The sequence below is a fragment of the Phaseolus vulgaris genome, chromosome 5 (genome assembly GCF_000499845.2).
Source record: "Phaseolus vulgaris cultivar G19833 chromosome 5, P. vulgaris v2.0, whole genome shotgun sequence".
NCBI lineage: Eukaryota > Viridiplantae > Streptophyta > Magnoliopsida > Fabales > Fabaceae > Phaseolus > Phaseolus vulgaris.
Window position 1 is genome coordinate 31,646,226 of NC_023755.2, and position 20,958 is coordinate 31,667,183.

The 20,958-nt window shown below is 38.7% G+C and overlaps 4 protein-coding genes across 10 annotated transcripts; 1 reads left to right on the forward strand and 3 right to left on the reverse strand.

Moving 5' to 3' along the window:
- Nucleotides 1-544: 544 nt before the first annotated feature.
- LOC137835443 (protein NUCLEAR FUSION DEFECTIVE 6, mitochondrial-like) lies at nucleotides 545-3,404 on the forward strand. Of its 7 annotated transcripts, none has more exons than XR_011085086.1 (5): nucleotides 573-803; nucleotides 1,137-1,258; nucleotides 1,639-1,691; nucleotides 1,960-1,994; nucleotides 3,128-3,404. XR_011085086.1 is itself a non-coding variant. In XM_068643958.1 (4 exons), the coding sequence occupies exons 1-3, from the start codon at nucleotides 556-558 to the stop codon at nucleotides 1,977-1,979; spliced, it is 390 nt and encodes a 129-aa protein (XP_068500059.1). In that variant the 5' UTR covers nucleotides 545-555; the 3' UTR covers nucleotides 1,980-1,994; nucleotides 3,128-3,404. The 7 variants fall into 7 exon arrangements, 5 of the variants coding, with proteins under 5 accessions (XP_068500059.1, XP_068500058.1, XP_068500060.1 ...); XR_011085087.1 differs by lacking the exon at nucleotides 3,128-3,404 and adding an exon at nucleotides 2,544-2,908; XM_068643958.1 differs by lacking the exon at nucleotides 1,639-1,691 and having other exon boundaries at nucleotides 545-803.
- A 2,415-nt stretch (nucleotides 3,405-5,819) lies between these two features.
- LOC137835441 (uncharacterized protein At4g28440-like) lies at nucleotides 5,820-7,282 on the reverse strand. Its single transcript, XM_068643955.1, has 2 exons — nucleotides 6,924-7,282; nucleotides 5,820-6,166 (listed from the first exon to the last, which is right to left on the reverse strand). The coding sequence occupies exons 1-2, from the start codon at nucleotides 7,168-7,170 to the stop codon at nucleotides 5,976-5,978; spliced, it is 438 nt and encodes a 145-aa protein (XP_068500056.1). The 5' UTR covers nucleotides 7,171-7,282; the 3' UTR covers nucleotides 5,820-5,975.
- A 9,706-nt stretch (nucleotides 7,283-16,988) lies between these two features.
- On the reverse strand, nucleotides 16,989-17,372 carry LOC137834320 (uncharacterized). The gene has a single exon (XM_068642379.1). The coding sequence runs from the start codon at nucleotides 17,370-17,372 to the stop codon at nucleotides 16,989-16,991; it is 384 nt and encodes a 127-aa protein (XP_068498480.1).
- Nucleotides 17,373-17,434: 62 nt separating this feature from the next.
- Nucleotides 17,435-20,143, reverse strand: LOC137834321 (uncharacterized). The gene has a single exon (XM_068642380.1). It carries the CDS (start codon nucleotides 20,141-20,143, stop codon nucleotides 17,435-17,437), a length of 2,709 nt encoding a protein of 902 aa, XP_068498481.1.
- Between the last annotated feature and the right edge of the window lie 815 nt (nucleotides 20,144-20,958).

Below are 20,958 nucleotides of genomic sequence, written 5' to 3' on the forward strand. Positions count from 1 at the left end.
AGGAAAAAAAAGGGAATCCACCAAAAATAATAATATGTTGTGACTCAATTAATTTTCTAAATTTCTTATCTTTATGAATTTCTAAATCTGGCAAGTAACAGATTAATAAAGTGGGTATCTCGCGTTGGATTATGTCCTTTTAAAAAAGCATTTTTTAAGTTTTCACTTACCTTTCAAATAATTTTGAAAAAATTGTTAATAACAATCAAAAGGCTAAATTTTAACGATTTATTACTAAAATTTAGTACAAACAAGTTAGAGAAAATATATAGAAAACAAAAAACTAAAATTTGATATATATTAATTTTAGTGGCTATCTCTTATTTATATCAGTATATAAAAATATACGTATATTCACAAACACGGTATAATTATTTGTAAATAATGTCATATATTGTAAAAGAATAGACATTTTGTATCTTTATATTATATACGTTTATATTTATTAACTCAAAAAATTGAATTTGTAGAAACAAGGGGTGGAAATAACAACTTTCGATATCTGGACTTAATAAAGCCCAAATTTTAAAAAGCCCGTTGAGTTTTTGGGGTTTCATGAGCAGAAGAGCTAAGCGGGGTTTTAGTGTTGTAGAACCCTACACCAGTGGAGAGTGTGTGGATCGAACGCTAACCCTAAAATTTTCCGACAACGAAATGGCATCGACCGCCGGCGCCGCCGCGAGATCGATACTCCGATCATGTTCTGGTCGTCGCGCTGCGTTCCGTCTCGGCTCGGAAGCTAAAGCGGGTGGCTCTCCGTTCCGCGTTGCTTCCAATAAACCTCTCTCCCAATCAACACTGAGGTAATTTATGTGCTTATTATTAGGTACTTCAGTTGAGTTACTCGTTTAACTGTTGTGAATTTAGTTTTTACAGGATTTTTCCTAATTTATTTTTTCGCTTCAAATCTCTATGGAAATATGTTAACAAGTTATGTAAAATTTATTTAGGAATTAAAGTTTGTAATACGCCACATTTTAGATGATTTTCAGAGACTATGTGTAAGTTTGAACTAACTGGATTGTAGTGTTATCTCGATTTATTTTTTGTGTATCAGTGATGAATTTATTGTTATTTGGATTGATACGTTAATGCTGGAAATGAAATAATGGATTGATGTGATTTTGTGTGAGAAGGCGTCCCGTTGAATTGAGTTTTTGTGTGGAATCCATGCTACCGTATCACACGGCAACTGCTTCTGCTTTGTTGACTTCAATGCTCTCGGTGTCTCGCCGTAGCTACGGCTGGCTTCCTGAAGGTATAGTCTCTGCTTCTACTGCATTTTAATGTATCATTTTGGAATGAAAGATTTGGTTTATTTGCATGTGTTTACTTAATAGTATTGGTAAGTGAAAATGTTTTTGAAGATTTCTGCCTGCAGCATTATATGATTTGTCTAGCATTCTTAATGTTCAAAACTATCTTCTTTTTCTCCCGTATGTTGGCTTTGACATGGGAGTTTACCTAGTGTTGTTGTTAAAGGAGAGGGGGGACGTTGGAGATATTTTACAGCTCATGCTGAGAAAAAAAATAAAATTGGAGCCTCTTAGAGTATTATGTGATGTGGTCCCACACTTTGGGTGGCCTAGTCTGTGATCATTTTAATTGCCTGACAGTTGGATTTTACTTTTGAATTAGGTAGCTAAACATCTGTAGGATCCCTTGTGTTCTTTCTTCAATTTAATTTTCGGGTAAGTTAGTGTTTCTTTTCAGTTTTTGGGTTAAAACATGATAGAGTCTTGTTAGATTTGATGTGTAATGCTTTGGAAAAATGTATGGCATATCATTCTTCATATTAATAAAAAAAAGGCAGTCCATCTACATGATCTTTGATCTTATCATTGTGTAAATATTAGTCCTGTACCTAAGATTGATGGAAAAGTTATTCCCTGAATCTTCTGCTTTCCCCACTGCAACTAAATCTTTTAGTGAAGCCGTACGTACTCATTTTGTTTGTAGGCCAAGAGAAGACTATTTGAAGATCAAGAAGCAAGGTTGGGATGACATGGACCTCTTTTGATGTTGGGCTTTAAACAAAAAAATCATTCTTATTAGGAAGAACTGCTAGATTTCTGTCACAAAAAAAGCTTGTTGCCCTTGAATTCTTTTAAGTTGACAGGATGACTGTCATTAACCTGGATTTTTTTAGTTTACTTTGTGTTCTATTCTAGATAATAATATCTGTCACCTATTTGTGAATCATATTGTTCAAAGTTCATGCATAATGAGTAGAATTGCCTTGCTGGCATAATTTTTGGTGGGTTCCAAGTTTATATAAAACTGTATTGGCTTTTTCATACCTAAACAGAAAAAGATCAATACCATACAACATTTTGTGAGGATTTCTCTAGAATATAGATTGTTCTAGGTACCTTTTATGTTTAATTGTTTGAAATATGAAATATTATATACTTTTCTTTTGTGGGAGTCTGCTGCTAAAATTTTGTCATTAAAAACCTTAATTGGTGCAATTTTATTTCGCATCATACTCTAAAGGGTCAATTGATAGTGGAGGCGTTTACTGATCTCTTCTGTTTAATCAGATTGCAATGATGATGTGTGATAAATGTTCTGAAGGTTGAAGCAATCTTTTATGTACAAATCTGGTTCGTGAGACTGTTTTGACTGAGCCATTGGAGGGACAATTTGAGTCCCAAAGGCTGAAAGGAACTTTAAAAACCTAGATCGCCTGCACTTCTGTTCTTTCTGGTTCACATGCCTTTAAGGCTGCCATTTTATTCCCGGGATGTTGAGTCTAAAGGCAAATAAGTTGAAATTGTAATGGTACATGTTGGATTAAGTTTTATCCTGTTTGTCCTCGTTATTTGAAAATTTCTTATTGAATCAACTAATACCGAATTGCTTTATTTAGTGAAAGTTCTATATGTCTGTTTGTGACTAGTTTAAATCCATGCTTTCTGTCTATCAGTTACTTATCATGCCTAAAAATATAATGTGCTCCTGGATGGCGTACATCGTTTATCCCATACACATACTTATATTTTTGGACTTATATTAAAGGTGGTTCACTTTTTTTGTCGTCCTCTATATTGTTATATCTTTATGCATATAGAAGTGGTCGTTGATGTTTTGTTTTCTCATTTACTTCATATTTTTTAACTTTCAGAAGGAGAGGGGTCATGATGTGATAACAACAGAATGCAATACAGATTATGCTCAAAATTTACATGTGAACGTGTCAAAGTTGGACTGTTTTTGTAGTCACTACTAGAATTTGTGCCCTGGAGATATTTGAACTTCTATAAGTAGCTTCTTTCTTATTCTTTTTAAGTTCTGATTTTGTGTTGCATACCTTGGTCTGTGACCTCAATCAACTTCGTCTTTGGGCTCGCAATTTTCCAAAAGTTGTGTCCGTACTGAAAAATTCACGCGTTTTGTTTCAATTTAGCGTGCAAAATCTACCAATTTACCCACGTTGAGTTTGTAAAGGTCACGAGATGAATATTATGATCTTAAATTGAATATAAAATTAAACAATAAAGTATCTAAATTAAAATTAACCGATTGGGACACATTAATTTGGTTTTTGATAAAGCAACAAAAGTTATTTACATAATTTTACGATTAGTTAGGTCAATTGGGTGAACCGGAAGGTTTCCCTGTATATCAGCTTCGAAACTGAACTAGAACTAAAAAGTACTCAATTCTTAGATTATTTTACCAATTTAGTTTTGGAAATAAGTCTAATTAAGCTGATAAGTTAATTGTTAGGCCATCAAACTAAGTCGGTTTTGAAGCTGAACCATACAGCAATTAGGCAGGAAAATAGGTGTTAAAGTGAAGCTCAGTGTGATCCCGTCCAATCTGGCAGGTCAATTTTAGGCATTGAATTTATTGAACTAAATCTTATACAACGGCTTTGACAATCAAGATATCAAATTTAATGTAAAATAGCATATCCTGAAACCTAAATGTTCTGTATTTTGCGAAGGTATGAAATGAATACTTAAGCATGTTTATTATCAACCCATCACCAAGGCACAAGTTTCAATCCACTTCCAATTCAAATCTAAATATTTCCATCACATTTAAAATCCAAATCCATATTTTTTAAAAACAATTTGGATTTTTATAAATTCAAATCTAAATATTTAGATTGGATCTTAAATTTAAATCCATATTTTTTATAAATTTATATAATATCAAAAAATTATTAGTATAATGTAATTTAATTTTTTTTATGATAAAGATTAATTATTAATTTTTTTAATGTTAAGCTTATGTTTTTAATTAGTCATTAATTTCAATATTTTATAGTAGATTAACATTTTTATATTTACGCATTTATTATTTATTTAATATATATTTAAATAAGTAAGTTTGATTTTAGGAGAAATATTTTATCCTGATTTCATTTTCAATTATATCTATTCAGATAAAATATAAATTAAATAATTTTTAATATGTTTAATTTAAAATTTTTGTATTATGCATATTTTAATTTTGAATAAAAAAACTTAATAAAAAACTACTCCGTTATTTTTTATTAAGGTAAAACATTCTCTATTTTTTTATTTTTTTTCATAAAAATTATTTAATTTTTAAAATATTAAAATAAATTGTATAAAAGGAATTATTTCATGTAGAAAAAGTTTATTTTTCAAAATTCTAAAATGAATACCCTCTTTTTGATGAAAAACAAAAATTTAATATTTTTATTTCATGTATTTTTTTCTCTCTATATTTTTGTAAAATAAAAAAAAAATTGTTAAAATTTATTCGTGGCTCACATGGTTTGAAATAATTTATGTGGCAGCATTTCCAATAACTAACTATGGTTTAAAATAATTTGTAGCGTAAGGAAGTGAAATCTTATTGTACATTTCACATGGTGATCATGTAATGAATCTCAATTGGATATTTGAATTATCCATTTTCCAAAATTTGTATAAATAAAATGTAACTCTCATTTGAAAAAATTTTAAATTATGATCAAAATCCGATTTAGGCTCGATTTATTTCCGGGTGACCATGTTCACTTGCATTGAAAAACAAAAAAAATTCTCAATTAAAAAATTTATGAAAAATCAAAACTATCCTTAACTATTAATTTTTATATACATGTAAATATTATAAAATAATAATAATATATTTAAAATTTAAAATAAAAATATTATATATTAAAAATAATAAAATAATAAATAATAATAACTAAAATAATAATAATAATAATAAAAATAAATATAAATATAAATTATATACTTAATAATAATTAAAATTAATTTTTATTTGATTTGATTTTATAAAGATATTTTTTTTATATTTATACAAAAATATCTCATATTTTATTATTTAAATATTTTTAAGTAAAAAATAAATTTATAAACTGAAATTTTATTCCATTAAAAAAAAATCATTATATCAATCACAAATTTCAATAAATTATTCTATAATATATTATAATCCAAAAAATATCAGTTTTTTTAAATTTTTCTCTTAAATCACTCCAAATCCACTCCTTCAAATTCTCTCCCCAATCCAAACACAACCTTAAACAAATAAATTTTGAAATGAATTGGAACAGTTTAAAAATAGAGCAGTTTGTTTTAATTAGATTTTTTTGGCCACCCTTAACGCCAACAACAAAATGTCATTTGAATCCACATAGTTCATCTGCTGCTTAGCTTAAAAGAGGTTTAACAGGAGTGTAGAGGTTACTAAGGGCTTAAAAATACATTTGTATGATAATGCCTGGGCAAACTTATTTGTTCAAAGAAGTTGGGATACATTATTAAATTGGAGAAACAAATAATATTTACTTCTGCACTAAAGGCGTAAGCATTATCACGTTTCAAAACTGACCTGAAATATAATTCCTTGCATTCACCACAGCAATCTTAAGACTAAATAAGCAAGACTGTACCATAAGAAAACTGCAACGCAGTCAACTGTTCAATGGTCAAAATAAAAACTAAAATCTTTGGTAAACCCAAAGATTCACCCTGAAGATAAAATCACTCTTCAACAACATTAACTAATTCATATTCAACTAATGAAAGATTGTTATCCTCTTTAACTTCAAAATTTGCAGGTTCCGTCGCCTCAATACGCCCCCATCTATCAACTGCAAGCCTCATAGATCCCTTGAACATGTCAATCTTTGCATTACGCAGAGTTAAACTAGCACCAGCATTCATGAGGTCCACTGCACAAAAGTAAATGAATTAGTGACCATATAATACAAGCAAACCTTACTCCCAAACAAACAAGAATAGCAACACTTAGACATGTAGCAAAGACTATAAAGATGTGCTAACAAAATATACATGCAAAAACATTTGCTTGGGAGAAAAAAGATAATGAGTACTACCACAAAAAAAAACATTATCGATGTGCTTGGATTTCACTTAAAACAAGATCAAAGACAAACAAAAAAACCTAGCAAAAGGTATTAAAAAATGGCCAACGACAACAAACTCAGTGGTATGCAACCAAGATTGGGTGCATTGTTCCACAATACATGGATGCATTAATACAATAGATATCTTTAAATGAATAACCTACATAGACAGGGAAATGGGCTTCCATGTTTCAACCTGAAATACCCTCAAACCAGACCAAATCAACAATATTTAAATTAATCTAATTCTAACGTCATTGAACAAGAAAACTTTTACACTGTAGAAACAATTTTATTTTCACCCCCGACAAAAACACTATTAAACACGGGCTTGTCACTACTCACACGTATAACGGAGAAAAGCATTATTAAAACCTTAAATCTTCACGTCTCAAGTGCTTGGTATTCTAAGCACACAAAGTACTATAAGGAGCTCAACAACTTTAAAGCATAGCCTTCGACACTATAAATTCAACAAACCAAAAAGATTGAAATTCAAACACCCATCACCACGCAACCCACAAAAAGAAACATCATCTTACAAATGCATACATAACCGTACCCTGTTCGTTGCGAGCGGTGAAGATTATGGTTCCAGTTTCGTCACCAACGACGCACTCGGCGATGCGCGACGGTCGCGCCGTGAGCACCGATGATCGACCGCCTCGGTTGCTCACCGTCTTCACCGGCTTAGAGCTCACCACCTTGACCGTCAGTGTGTGGCCATTGGTGCCAGGTTTTAGTTGATCGACCTTCACAAACACAGGTTTTCGTTTCGTCGTCGTTGTGGCCATGGATTCTGAGTTCATTTTTCTTCTTTTGCGTGAGAGAGAAGAGAACCAATCCAAAGCAATTCCAAGTTAAACCCTAACTCTAGTTTCTCTCTGGTTTTGATTTCGGATTTGGGGATTCAATAAGCCTTGGGCCTAATTCCAGAATGACACTTTATTCCTCCTGCACCCATACATTTTTCTTCCTGCGCCCCCACAGTGTTGTGCAGAGACAAAATTATCCCTATAAAAAACAAACTGTACATTTGTTTTTTTTCCATTCCAGATAATCCGGTAAACTTTTTGATTGACCCTTCCAGTAAAATTTTGGATTGGCACGTCCGGTAAACTCCTAGATTGGTGGCTCCGGTTGTACATGAATGACAGTGTCAATCCAAAAGAAAAAAAATGCAGAACATCCATAATTAAATAAACCATTTCAGATCCGTCAATCCATAATTCAAAATATGCGTTCTGGATTCAGAAATCTATAATTGAAAAAAATCATTCCAAACCTACCAATCTGTAATAGAAATTGGATTTCCAGATTCAACAATTTGAAAATTAACAATTTATACAAACTTTGCTTCTGGAACACCCCCTTCATCCGGAAAGCAACATTCACTTCCGGATTGATAAATCTGTAGCATACTCCCAGATCCCAATTTCAAATAAAAGGTGAAGGTCAGTTTTCAGATTTATAAAATTGTGGAGATGCAGGAAGAAAAATGCAAGTGCAAAAACAAATTGCCTTCCAGAAGAATGAAGCCCTTGGTTACGGGCTGGGTGGGATAGCCCGTGTGTTGGCCCAAAGAATGCTTTTTAATTTCAACCGAAAAATAAAAAAGTAAAATATTTGGTTAAAGTTCTCTTGACTCAATATTATATAATGCTGAGTTGCTAAACAAAATATCTTGTAATAAGGAGAGATACAGTGGAAAAAGTAAAACACTAACATTCTCAGTTAATTAAATTTTTTAATTTTCTTTAAAGTACAATATCTTTTTCTTTATTTTTTTTATATTTAATCAATCCATTGTTTTTGTCTATTATATTTCTGGGGTTATTCCTTGCACCACCAAAACATTTCTTGTGAACTCTCCACAGATTTAAATCACTTGAATAAATGGTGTTTAACTTTATCATTGGGCTTGGTATGATGAAAGGGGTGTTATACTATAAAACTCATATATAAAGATTAAATGTGATTTGCTATTATTTAACTTTTTATAATTACTATTTTTCTTATATAACATACAATAATATAATCTTTTTATGTTGATTTTTTTCTTACTTTTATTATAATTTACATTAGTTTATGAGATAGTATATAATATAAAAAAAATATTTTTTAATTATTAAGAAATCACTCACAATATAAAATCAGTGAACTCTAATGACTTAATCAGCACAATGGTTACATCAGTGCTGTTAAAGGAAAATTCCCACTTTGTCCTATCATTTTTTGGTATCACTCTTAAAAATTCATTTAAGATGAGGATAGAGATATAATTGTAAAAATATACGTGTTATTATGGCATCTACGCATTGGTTTATAATGTTTTTAATCGTTGTAATCTGAAAAAATTCAGTGTAATGAAAATATCATGACTCTTTTAAATATATCTTATTATATTTATTTAAACATTGGAAGATGAATGGTGCTGTTAAATTTTTGGTGAGTGGAATGTTTATTTGGCTAAAGTGTAATTTGGTGCGTGATATTAATTAATTTTTATTTACCAACAATTTCCTTTTATAATACTGTTTTTCAAATCTCGTAAAGATATTAAAAGAAAAGTTTGAAGGACGGACCTTCTTACTTATTCTCTACTACTTTTAATTTTAACTTTTTTTTTATCAAAATTTGAAGAAATAATTTTTAATCATTTTCTTTATATTCACTGGTAATTATTATGCGAATAAATATTTAGTATAATTAAAGTATATATATTTTTACTTATAACAAATTAGGTTTTGGTTATTATGTTAGCTTAATTAAAAAATTTAGTGCATATAACATAATATAAGGTATTTTTGGGGCTCAATTCCCTATCTAGTACCATTTACATCTTTATTTCCCTATCTTGCACCATTTTGTTTTTATTTTCCTATCTAGCACCTTTTTGTTTTTATTTCCCTATCTAGCACTCTTTTATTTTTTATTTCCCTATCTAGCACTATTTTAAAAATAAATAAATAAATAATAAATTATTATTTTTTTAATAATTTTAATTTTGAATGCATTAAAAAATAAATATGTTTAATGTTTAAAATAATTAGAAATATAATTAATGAATAAATAAATGAATTTTTACAAAATAAAAATAAAAAAGTAATAAATTAAAAATGTTTACTTTAAAATTATTTTTTTTTAAAATGAAGAAAATAAAAAATTAAACTATACAACAACATAAAAGTTGAATCTATAAACATAAATTAGTATTTATTTTTATTATTATGGATGATATAATCATGTTAATTTCAAGTAAAAAATACAGGACATAATTATTAAAAAACCAAAGTCAATTAGTATTAATTAATAGTGAACACATAAATAATATTGAAGTGTCTACCCTAAATGCAAAATTCTAAAAAAAAAGCTAATGCAAATGCTACACTTAATGCTACACTGAATGCATTAAAAAATAAATATTTTTAATGTTTAAAATAATTAGAAATATAATTAATGAATAAATAAATAAGTTTTTACAAAATAAAAATAAAAAAGTAATAAATTAAAAATGTTTAGTTTAAATTTTTTTTTTAAAATGAAGAAAATAAAAAATTAAACTCTACAACAACATAAAAGTTGAATCTATAAACATAAATTAGTATTTATTTTTATTATTATTGATAATGTAATCATGTTAATTTCAAGTAAAAAATACAGGACATATTTATAAAAAAAACCAAAGTCAATTAGTATTAATTAATAGTGGACACATAAATAATATTGAAGTGTGTACCTAAATGCAAAATTCTAAAAAAAACTAATACAAATGTTACACTTAATGCTTAAAAATGAGAAGAAAAAAATGCAAAAATAAATAAGTCTAGAAAATAAAAACAACAACAATAAAATAAAAACAAAAACCATAAATAAATAAATAAAGATTGCAGAAAAAATAATAATATCTAAAAACATAAAAGGTATAAAATAAAGGAAAAACAAAATAAGATAAAGATAAAAGATATAAAAAAATCAAATAAATCAAAACAAGATAAATATAAGAGATATAAGACGATACTAAATAAGTATATGTTGATCATAAAAAGGAAAATAAATGAGAGATGATCATTCATTTAATATGTTTCTAGTTATTATTATTTTTTCTGCCATTCTTTATTTATTTCTATTTATGTTTTTATTCATTAATTATATTTCTAACAATTTTAAATACTAAAAATATTTTTTTTAATGCATTCAAAATTAAAATTATAAAAAAAATTACTGGATTGTACAATTCTCGTCATTAATTATGTTTCATTTTGCACAAGCTATTTAATGTACCACTGAAGAAAATATCAAATGAATGATCATCTTTTATTTATTTTCCTTTTTATGATCAACATATACTTATTCAATATCGCCTTATATTTCTTATCTTTATTTTGTTTGAATTTTTTTTATATATTTTATCTTTATCTTATTTTGTTTTGCCTTTATTTTATATATTTTATGTTTTTAGTTGTTATTTTTTTTTTTCTGTCATTCTTTATTTATATCTATTTTTTGTTTTTATTTTATTGTTGCTATTTTTATTTTCTATACTTATTTTTTTGTCTCATTTTTAAGCATTAAGTGTAACATTTGTATTAGTTTTTTTTAGAATTTTGCATTTAGGTAAACACTTCAATATTATTTATGTGTCCACTATTAATTAATACTAATTGACTTTGGTTTTTTTTATAAATATGTCCTGTATTTTTTACTTGAAATTAACATGATTACATCATCAATAATAATAAAAATAAATACTAATTTATGTTTATAGATTCAACTTAGTTTAATTTTTTATTTTCTTCATTTTAAAAAAAAATAATTTTAACCTAAACATTTTTAATTTATTACTTTTTTATTTTTATTTTGTAAAAACTCATTTATTTATTCATTAATTATATTTCTAATTATTTTAAACATTAAAAATATTTATTTTTTAATGCATTCAAAATTAAAATTATTAAAAAAATAATAATTTATTATTTATTTATTTATTTTTAAAATGGTGCTAGATAGGGAAATAAAAAATAAAAGAGTGCTAGATAGGGAAATAAAAACAAAAGGGTGCTAGATAGGGAAATAAAGATGTAAATGGTGCTAGATAGGGAATTGAGCCTATTTTTGGTTCCAGTTATTTTTTTTCTTATTTTTAACTTTCTTCGTTCAACATATTTTTAATGATCAACGGGGTTTAAATTCGAGCGGGTAAATAAAAAATTTATCTAAAAACTGATAATCGATCGAAATTGAATGTTTTTAATTTTTCTATTATTAACAACTTTAAAACCAGTCCAACATCAATAAAATTGAAAATCAATTATTTAAATATTATTATATTATTTATTATTAAAAGGAAAAATAATGTACCTAAATTCGTTCTACCTATAAATTTTGATCTTGCAGATGACTTGATCGTTGAAGGTCTCGCCACGTCAAACCTCGTCTCCCGCAAGTACGTTCCAACTAGCTCCAAGCGAACCTGCGAAAACACCACAAACGGCGCCTCTAGCGGCCGATTGCACTCTGACGCTCAAGTCAGTAAACAAGACCACCAAAGAATCGTGTACTCAGAATCTTGGTGAGACTCGTGCACTCTGTGATTCCCCCCCCCCCCCCCTCTCTCTATGCAAAACTAGTCACTTGTCAGTATGAAAAACGTACCTTCGCAATGAGCGTGAAATGCCTTTATATACCCTGCCGCGCGCCCAAGTTATTCGCGTACGAGGTAACTTAGCGTGTTTCTTTCATTGGATGTCTCGTGCAACCTCTGCGTAAGTACCAGGTGCGACTTGGACAAGCGCGCATACTAGGCATTACCTAACGCATGAACGATCACCTTTGTTCTGCCCCATGCATGTTATGGGCCAAGAGAGGTTCAATCACCGACCGACTGCTAGCTCCCTTAGACCATTCTCATGCATGGTAGCGTAGAACGCACAACCTCTCCGATCTCCGATCTCCGCCTGATCACCCTCTTCAAGCCACATCAGCTTCCCTGGCCCACATGTTTCGCTAAGACCGGCCCACGTGGCCATCAGTCGCTGACGTTATCCTAAACTGATGACCGACCGGATCACAAGCCCCCCAGTCTCGAGCTGCGTACTTGTTCTCAGCGAAGAGACTAAGTGCTCGTTCTCGGTGGCCACGTGGCAAGTGACGCCACGTCACGTGCCACCTCACATGCTGTGCCTTAAGTGACGTTACGCCTTTCCTTCCCTAATCTAGCGACACGTGTGCACATCAATGGCTAGCGTGAAACGTCGTTTGCAGTTCCCTTATTAAAAAACTTACGCGCCTATACTGTTCCATTATCTTCCCCAACACGTTTCTCTGCGACTCTCGAACCTTCCTTCTGCGATTCATCTTCTCCATTCCCAGGCTACCAGGAACCGTTCGCGATCACAAAAAGGTACTCCCTTTCTTCATCTACAGCATATTTGGAAACCTTCTACCGATTGCATTGCTTAAAACTGTATTGGGCATACATCATGGGTCGTTTTTCCCCTTTTTGCACTGTACCAAGACCTCTTATGGTTTTGCTGTGTTCCGTTTCTTCTTCCTCTTCGTCGTTTTCATTCCTCTATCCCTTCGAACCATAGCATTCGCTCCCTTCGTCTTTTTCTTGTTTTTCATTGATTCCTCACCCTTTTTCTTTCTTTCTCCATTGTAGCTACTGACAATGGCTCGCACAAAAACCACCACGCGCCTTGCCTCATCTTCTGGTGCACAGCCTTCCGCCAGTGCACCTTCATCACCCTCGGCGAGTACGCAACCCAGGGCGACGCTTCCTCCCCAAGGCTACGTGCAGGCGTACGAGTGGGCACCCCTCCATTTGCTTGCCGAAACCTCTAACCAGCTTCCCGCCGATCATCTCGCTACTTTGCTGAAGGGCGTTGCGGATGAGCCTTCATGTGCTATCGACAGGGAGGACGACCGAAACTTGGGCGTGCGCATTCCCCCCCGAGGCATGCCCATATGCGTAGATGATAGGGCCACCAATGGGGTGCCCTTCACCTTTATCTACTCAGCCATCTTCAAGAGGCTGCGCCTCCGCCTTCCCTTTACCTTCTTCGAGAAGGAACTCCTCACTGAGCTAAACGTCGCCCCTTGCCAACTCCATCCGAACGCTTGGGGCTTCATCCGGGCGTTCAAATTCTTATGCAACCACTTTGAGCACCCTCCATCGACCGACGTCTTCCTCTACTTCTTTGAGGCCAAGAACCCGGGCGATAGGTCGTGGGTCAGCTTAAATGGCGTGACAGGGAGGGTGATCTTGGGTTTGTACCAGCAGTCCTTCAAGGATTGGAAAGGCAGATTCTACATGATCACCTCTAACGAGCACAGCCCCGCCCTTCTCGAGGGCTTTCCCCTCTACTGGGTCCCTAAAGTGGAGTTTAGGAAACCCCGAGGCTTAGAGGTCATGGCCCCATACGAGCGCGAGCTGTGCGGCCTCCTCTCGAGCTTGGGCGCCAAATTTGGCTCTTCCACCCTTATCAAGCATGAGTTCGATGCTGAAAAGCTCGAAAAATATATTGGTTTGTCTCCTCTTCCTCCCTTTTACCTGCCACTTCTATGGGCACGCGACCTTGCGCTTGTCCAACATACCCCTTATACATGCATTTGCTAACTGTCTTTCTGCTTTCTTGAGCCTTTGCATGCTAACCCTTTGCCATGTTGGACTGATGCAGAGATGACTTCTGATAAGGAAAGACGACAGAGGCTGCTCGCTCTAGCCAGGAGTCGATGAGCCGCCGAGGCGTCTTCTGAAGTGGAGGCGATCGCCGAGCCCATTCCCGCTTCCCCCATCTCGGTCGCGCCAGCTGAAGGGCGTGAGACCAGGGGTGACAAGAAGAGAAAACGGTTGGTGAAGGCTCCCACCACCGTTATATCTATCGAGGAGGAAAGCTCTGGGTCCCCCCCTGGTCCAACGAAGGAAGAGGGGAGTTGAAAGCCTTGAGGGAGATGATAATCCGATCCCTCAAGCGCAGGCCTCCCCTGAGCGCCCTCCTTCACCAGCCCCCCTTCCCTCCCCGCCCCCAGCAAAGTCACCCCCACCGACTCAAGCAGCGGGGAGCGGGGTTGCTCGATCGGAGGGAACTCCTCGCCCCCTACCATCACCGTGCCTTCAAGACTCTGCCACCACAACCAAGGGTGGTGGCAAGAGTTCTTTCCAAGCAGCGGGTTCCACTTCTGAGGGTCTTATCAGGGTTCTCCGACTGACTAAACAACTGATCCAGAATCGCGAGTTAGTCCAGTGGAGTGCCAGCAAGGTGGACCTCCAGTTAGCTCGTCAGATGGTGCTCTCTCTGGAATTCTCCACGCAACATCGCCGCCTTGAGAAGCTGGAGGGTAAGGTGAAGGAGCTGCTCAGCCAACAGGAGTCGCTTCAAAATGACTATGAGGCCTTGCAAGACACCAACGACATGTTGAAGGACATGTTGGAGGAAACCAAACTGGCGCGCGCCCAACAAGTCCAAGAGACTATCAAAACTGAAATGCTGATGGGGGATGCTGTTGCTGCCCTTGATTTCGAACTGTTGGAGACCACTGGTAAGGCCCTCCAACTTGAGGCTGAGAACGCCTACATGCGCCAACAAAATGCAAACTTGGCGGAGGCTCTTGTTGCGAGCGATCAGAAGCTTAAAGAAGCCGAGTTGGCCATCGCCACCCTGACCACCGAGAAGGTCGTGCTTGAGACCGATAAAGCTGGGTTCGAGGCGGAGAAGGCTAAGCTCTGGGAAGAGGCGGCTGATACTTTTGCTGAGGGTTTTGACTTTGCCCTCGAGCAACTCAAGTGCGCTTTCCCAGAGGTCAACCGCTCCCAGCTATCTATAGAGTTTGAGGTGGTGGACGGCAAGGTCGTTCGTCCTTGATCGTCTACAACTTTCGCTTTTTCTTTCCTTTGTATAAATTTTTGAACATAAGAACTTTTTACTGCATATATTTAGTGCCTTCTTTCTTCTTACTGTCGTGTATCTCTTTCATCTCTCGCTATGTATGTTTATAGCTGCTTACCTATTTGGACTTAGCGCGAACCTCCCTCGCACTTTCTATTTCTGCCGTTTGATCGCTTCTAACAACGCTCGACGACCGTTCTTGGCGTGGCTTTGCCTGCTTCAGTCTATCGCGTAAGAACTTGTCTAAAACCTTTTAAACGACGCTCTATCCGTCGATGACCGACCAGGGTACCAAAACCAACCACTCATCAGTCATCGCGCCTCTGCTTTTCTCCTCATACCTTTCTAGATTTCTTGTCGCTCCAGCACTAAGTGCATAGAGGACTTTCACGCCGATCGGTTCAGGATGATGCCCTATCTGGAGGAAGAGTGTTTCTCGACAACCCCTCTTGCCTACCCCAAGACCATCGATCTTTAGAACCTCGGGTGGTGTTCCCACCTTCTCACTCCTGGGGTGAGAAGGGGTTTGACTAAGAGTTCTACTGGGCCAATATTGACGCTATGCCACTTGGGTAAAGGCGTTTCTCGAATCCTTCCTTTCCCTTCTTGGGCTTACTAGCGCCCCTGGCATTTCGAACCTTAGTTGCCTGCACTCACACCTGGGGTGAGGAGGATTTTGAACCGGTTGCCTACACTCGCGCCTGGGGCGAGGAGGATTTTAAATTTAAAACTTTGCAAACTTTATACTGATAACCTCTTTTTATTTCTGGGGAAAGAGTGCCCCCTTGAGCTTGTTCAAATTGTTTGTATTGGCGCGAAAGCGCGGCCACTCTACAATTTTTTAACTAAAATAGAGTTTTAAGTGTGTGGCGTTCCACGTTCTGGGGATCGCCCCTCCATCCAAGGTCTCCAGCCGATAAACGTCGTTCTCCAACGTCTCCACTATTCTGAACGGGCCGGTCCACTTTGGGGATAACTTGTTTTCTATCTCGTGCTGATGCGCCTTTCTCATCACCAGATTTCCCTCCTAGAACTGCCTTAGCCTCACCTTGGAGTTGTGCCTTCGTTCCACCCTTCTCCTCACAGCTTCAACACTGACTCTGGCTTCTTCTCGTACCTCGTCCAAAAAGATCTAAGTTCACCTTTCTCTCCTCGTTGGACTCCTCGACCGCGAAATTCAGAAATCTTGGTGAATTTTCTTGTATCTCCACAGGGATCATAGCGTCTGACCCATAGACCAAGCTGAAAGGTGTCTCATGGGTGCTAGATTGCGGGGTGGTGTGATAGGCCCACACGATCCTGGGAACTTCTTCCGCCCACGTTCCCTTGGCCTTTTCTAACCTTCTCTTCAGCCCTCTGAGCAGTACTCGGTTGGCCGACTCTACCTGCTCGTTCTTTTGAGGGTGTTCTACCGAGGCGAACACCTGCTGTATCCCCACCTCCTCGCATAGGTTCCTCAGTTGGTGACTCGTAAACTGGGTGTCATTGTCGGAAACCAAACGCTTGGGCACTCCGAAACGGCACACGACATTTTTCCACACAAACTGTTGAACCTTGTGAGCGGTGATCTGCGCGACCGGCGCTGCCTCCACCCACTTCGTGAAATATTCAATGGCGACGATCAGAAACTTCATCTGCCTGATCGCCAGGGGAAAAGGTCCCAAGATGTCGATTCCCCAAGTGTGGAACGGCCAGGGGCTACGAATCGACCTCAGCTCTTCAGGGGGCGCCTTGTGCTAATCTGCGTGTTGCTGACACTGCTTGCAACGCAGAGCATAGCCCGCACAATCTTCCCTCAGCGTTGGCCAGTAGTACCCCGCACGGAGAACTCTACCCACCAAGGCGCGACCACCGACGTGGCTCCCACATATTCCTTCGTGGAGCTCTGACATAAGCCTCGTGCACTGCTCCCCGTGCACGCACACTAACACCGGATGGGTGAACCCGAACCTGAAGAGATCCCCATCGATGAGAGTGAATTTGCTCGAGCTTTTCTTTATCCTCTTTGCCTCCGTAGGCTCCAGCGGGAGCACCCCATCTGCCAAATATCGCTGGTACGGCGTTATCCACGTGTCAGCCCTTCCAGCGGCGTCAACCTCCATCACCTCGTCGGATGTCATCTATCGCGCTCTTACTCTCGGTGCTCTCAAGGTTTCTTGAGTGAGAGACCGATGACCAATCGCTACACGCTCATACGACTTGCACACCTGCAGCACCTGGTTGTCCGTGTGAACGTTCGAGGCACCTTCAACGTCTCCTGAATGACGGTCCTCTGCCTTCCCCCTTTGCTCGAGCTGGCTAGCTTGGCGAGCAAGTCGGCTCTGGCATTTTGTTCTCTCGGCACGTGGGTCAACTCAAACTCTGCAAATGACACCTTCAAGGTGTGCACATACTCCAGGTATGCCGCCATCTGTGGGTCTTTGGCCTGGAACTCTCCCGTTACCTGCCCAGTGACCAACAGGGAATCGGTTTTGGCCATTAATCTTCTCGCTCCCATCTCTCTTGCCAATAACATACCGGCGATCAGGGCCTCGTACTCCGCCTGGTTGTTGCTGGCTTTGAAGGCGAAACGCAGAGACTGCTCGATCAACACTTCGTTTGGGCCTTCCAAGATAACCCCCGCGCCACTCCCCTGTTGGTTGGAGGATCCATCCACCGACAAGACCCATCGGAAAGTCGAGCCCTCCGATGGCGCAGCGCTCGACGACAACTCGTCGACGAAGTCCGCAAAGACCTGCCCCTTGATCGGTCCTTGGGGCTCGTACCTGATATCGAACTCGGACAGCTCTACGACCCATTTCACCATTCTCCCGGCTACGTCTGGCTTCTTCAGCACCTTCTGGATGGGGAGATCAGTCATCACTACGACCGTGAAGCTGTGGAAGTAGTGGCGTAGCTTCCTCGCCGAGAACACCACCGCCAGGGCTGCCTTCTCCAGGGCCTGATACCTTACTTCAGGACCTTGCAACACCTTACTTACAAAATAAATAGGTCTCTGTGTCTGGTCTTGCTCTTGGACCAGAACTGAATTGACCGCCCTCTCCGTTACAGCAAAGTACAAACGAAGAGGGGCGCCCACCTGTGGCTTGCACAGCACTGGCGGGCTTGCCAAATATTGCTTAAGCTTAACGAATGCCTCCTCGCATTCTTCAGTCCAAACGAACCTGCTATTCCACTTGAGACATTGGAAGTAAGGATGGCCCTTCTCCCCTCCGGCGGACATGAATCGTGACAATGCTGTCAGCCGACCGGTGAGTTGTTGCACCTCCTTCACCGACGTTGGGCTCCTCATTGCCATGATCGCCGCACATTTCTCGGGATTCGCCTCGATTCCCCGCTCTGTTAAGAGGAAACCTAGAAACTTCCCCGCTTCCACACCAAAAATACATTTCTCTGGGTTGAGTTTCAACCCGTACTTGGCGATTGTTGTAAATAATTCCTCCAGATCAGTGACATGTTGCTCCTTCCCCCGTGAGGTCACCACCATGTCATCGACGTAAGCCTGGACGTTCCTCCCCAGCATCGGCGAGAGCACCCTATCCATCAACCTCTGATAGGTGGCTCCCGCATTCTTCAATCCGAACGGTATTACCTTATAACAGTAACAAGACCGCTCGGTCATGAACGCGGTCTTGCACTCGTCCAACGGGTGCATCCTGATTTGGTTGTAACGCGAAAATGCATCCAAGAAACTCATAAGCTGACCTCCTGACGCGCTATCCTCCAGGGCGTCAATGCTGGGTAGGGGATAGGAGTCCTTGGGGCATGCTTTGTTGAGGTCGGTGAAATCCACGCACACTCTCCACTTGCCGTTTGACTTTTTCACCAGCACCACATTGACCAGCCATTCTGGGTACTGGATTTCTCTGATATGTCCCGCATCCAAGAGCTTGTGGGTTTCCTCGTGGATCACCTGCCTCCTTTCCTCATTGAACTTCCTCCTCCTTTGGCGCACCGGTCGGACCTGAGGGTCCATCGCCAGGCGAAGACAGAGGAAGTCCGGGTCAATGCCTGGCATGTCTGCGGTTAACCAAGCGAAAGCGTCCATGTTCTTCTCAATCACCCCGGATATCTGCTGTCGCGCGTCCTCGCTGAGTGGTCCGCCCAGCTTGAACTTTTTTCCCCCGATCTCCGTCTCCACCCACCCCTCAGTCGGGTGGGGTCTTTTTTCACTGGCGATGACCGCCCTCGCGATCCCAGACTCGTGAGGCGCGATCGCGCTTTCTACCTCAGCTTTATCTTGGGCATCTCTCGAGCCCCCGAGCACCGCTTCCTCCATCTCCACGTCGCCCTGCGTGCCCCTTACCCACGTTGCGACCTCCGCTCGTCTTTCGTCCTCTCCCGACGGCGGCGTCGAGGTAACATGGCATACATTTCTCCGCTGCTTGAGGCTGTTCTCGTAGCAGCGTCGGGCTTCCTTTTGGTCTGATTTAATGGTGATCACCACCCCCTCCATCGATGGCAGCTTTAGCTTCATGTGCCTCGTCGATGGTACGGCCCCCAACCTGTTAAGCGTCAGCCTTCCCAACAGTATGTTGTAAGCGGATGGAGCATTGACCACCAAGTACTTGATCTTTTCGGTGCGGGCCACGACACCATCCGTGAAAGTAGTACTCAGCTCTATGTAGCCTCGCACCTCCACCTGGTCCCCTGCGAAACCATACAAGCACCCCGGGTACGGCTTCAGATGGTCAGGAGACAACTGCAGCTTGCTGAACGTCGGCCAGAACATTACGTCTGCTGAGCTTCCTTTGTCCACTAGGACCCTGTGCACCCTCCTCCTTGCCGTGACGAGGGAGATCACTATTGAATCGTTGTCGTGGGGCACAACGTCTTGGAGATCTGCCTTGGTGAAAACAATGTCAACTTCAGGGGAGTGATCTTCCTCCATCGAGCCAACTGCCATCACCGATCGCGCGTACTTCTTTCTCTGAGAGGCCATACATCCTCCTCCAGAGAAACCTCCCGCGATCGTGTGCACCTCCCCGTGCACCGGCACTTCGTGCTGCGGATCCTCCGCTGGTGCCCCTGATGTTCGATTACCTTGCGTCTCCCACAAGTAATAGTTCAAAAAGCCACTCTTCACCAGCTCCGCGAGCTGGTGCCCCCCCGACTGCTAGCTCCCTTAGACCACTCTCATGCATGGTAGCGTAGAACGCACAACCTCTCCGATCTCCGCCTGACCACCGATCTCCGCCTGATCACCCTCTTCAAGCCACATCAGCTTCCCTGGCCCACATGTTTCGCTAAGACCGACTCACATGGCCATCAGTCACTGACGTTATCCTAAACCGATGACCGACCGGATCAAATTTAATTTGGTTTCTACCTATAAATTTATAGAAAAGGTGTAATGGTGTATATTTAAGATGGAAAATGATTTTTCAACACCCGTTCCCTCTTCACTCCATATTACACTTGGCTGAAGTGGTTCTCAAGCTGACATGACAAGGGACATTTTTGTCAAATGAAATAATAAGGGATTTTGTTTTGAAAAATCCCTATTGAGAGGTGGAGTGAGAAGAGAGAAGAAGCTTGAGAGGTAGCGAAAACGTTGAACCCTAAGAAGGCGAGGATTGTGCCGTGAAGTCCGAAAATGTTTCATTAGGAGTGCGAAGAGGTTGCGGGTGCTTACTTGAGCCCGGAGTTCTCGTTTGGCAAAATCGCGAAGACGTTGAACCCTAAGAAGGCGAGGATTGTAGGTGG

Excerpts from the sequence above, each read along its gene's own strand:
- LOC137835443 (XM_068643958.1), top strand. The coding sequence starts at position 556 with ATGAGCAGAAGAGCTAAGCGGGGTTTTAGTGTTGTAGAACCCTACACC. Across the intron at positions 804-1,136 it reads CTCTCCCAATCAACACTGAG|GCGTCCCGTTGAATTGAGTT; the intron begins GTAATTTATGTG and ends TTGTGTGAGAAG. Across the intron at positions 1,259-1,959 it reads CTACGGCTGGCTTCCTGAAG|GCCAAGAGAAGACTATTTGA; the intron begins GTATAGTCTCTG and ends TTTTGTTTGTAG.
- LOC137835441 (XM_068643955.1), bottom strand. The coding sequence starts at position 7,170 with ATGAACTCAGAATCCATGGCCACAACGACGACGAAACGAAAACCTGTG. Across the intron at positions 6,167-6,923 it reads CACCGCTCGCAACGAACAGG|TGGACCTCATGAATGCTGGT; the intron begins GTACGGTTATGT and ends ACTTTTGTGCAG.
- LOC137834320 (XM_068642379.1), bottom strand. The coding sequence starts at position 17,372 with ATGACATCCGACGAGGTGATGGAGGTTGACGCCGCTGGAAGGGCTGAC.
- LOC137834321 (XM_068642380.1), bottom strand. The coding sequence starts at position 20,143 with ATGGAGGAAGATCACTCCCCTGAAGTTGACATTGTTTTCACCAAGGCA.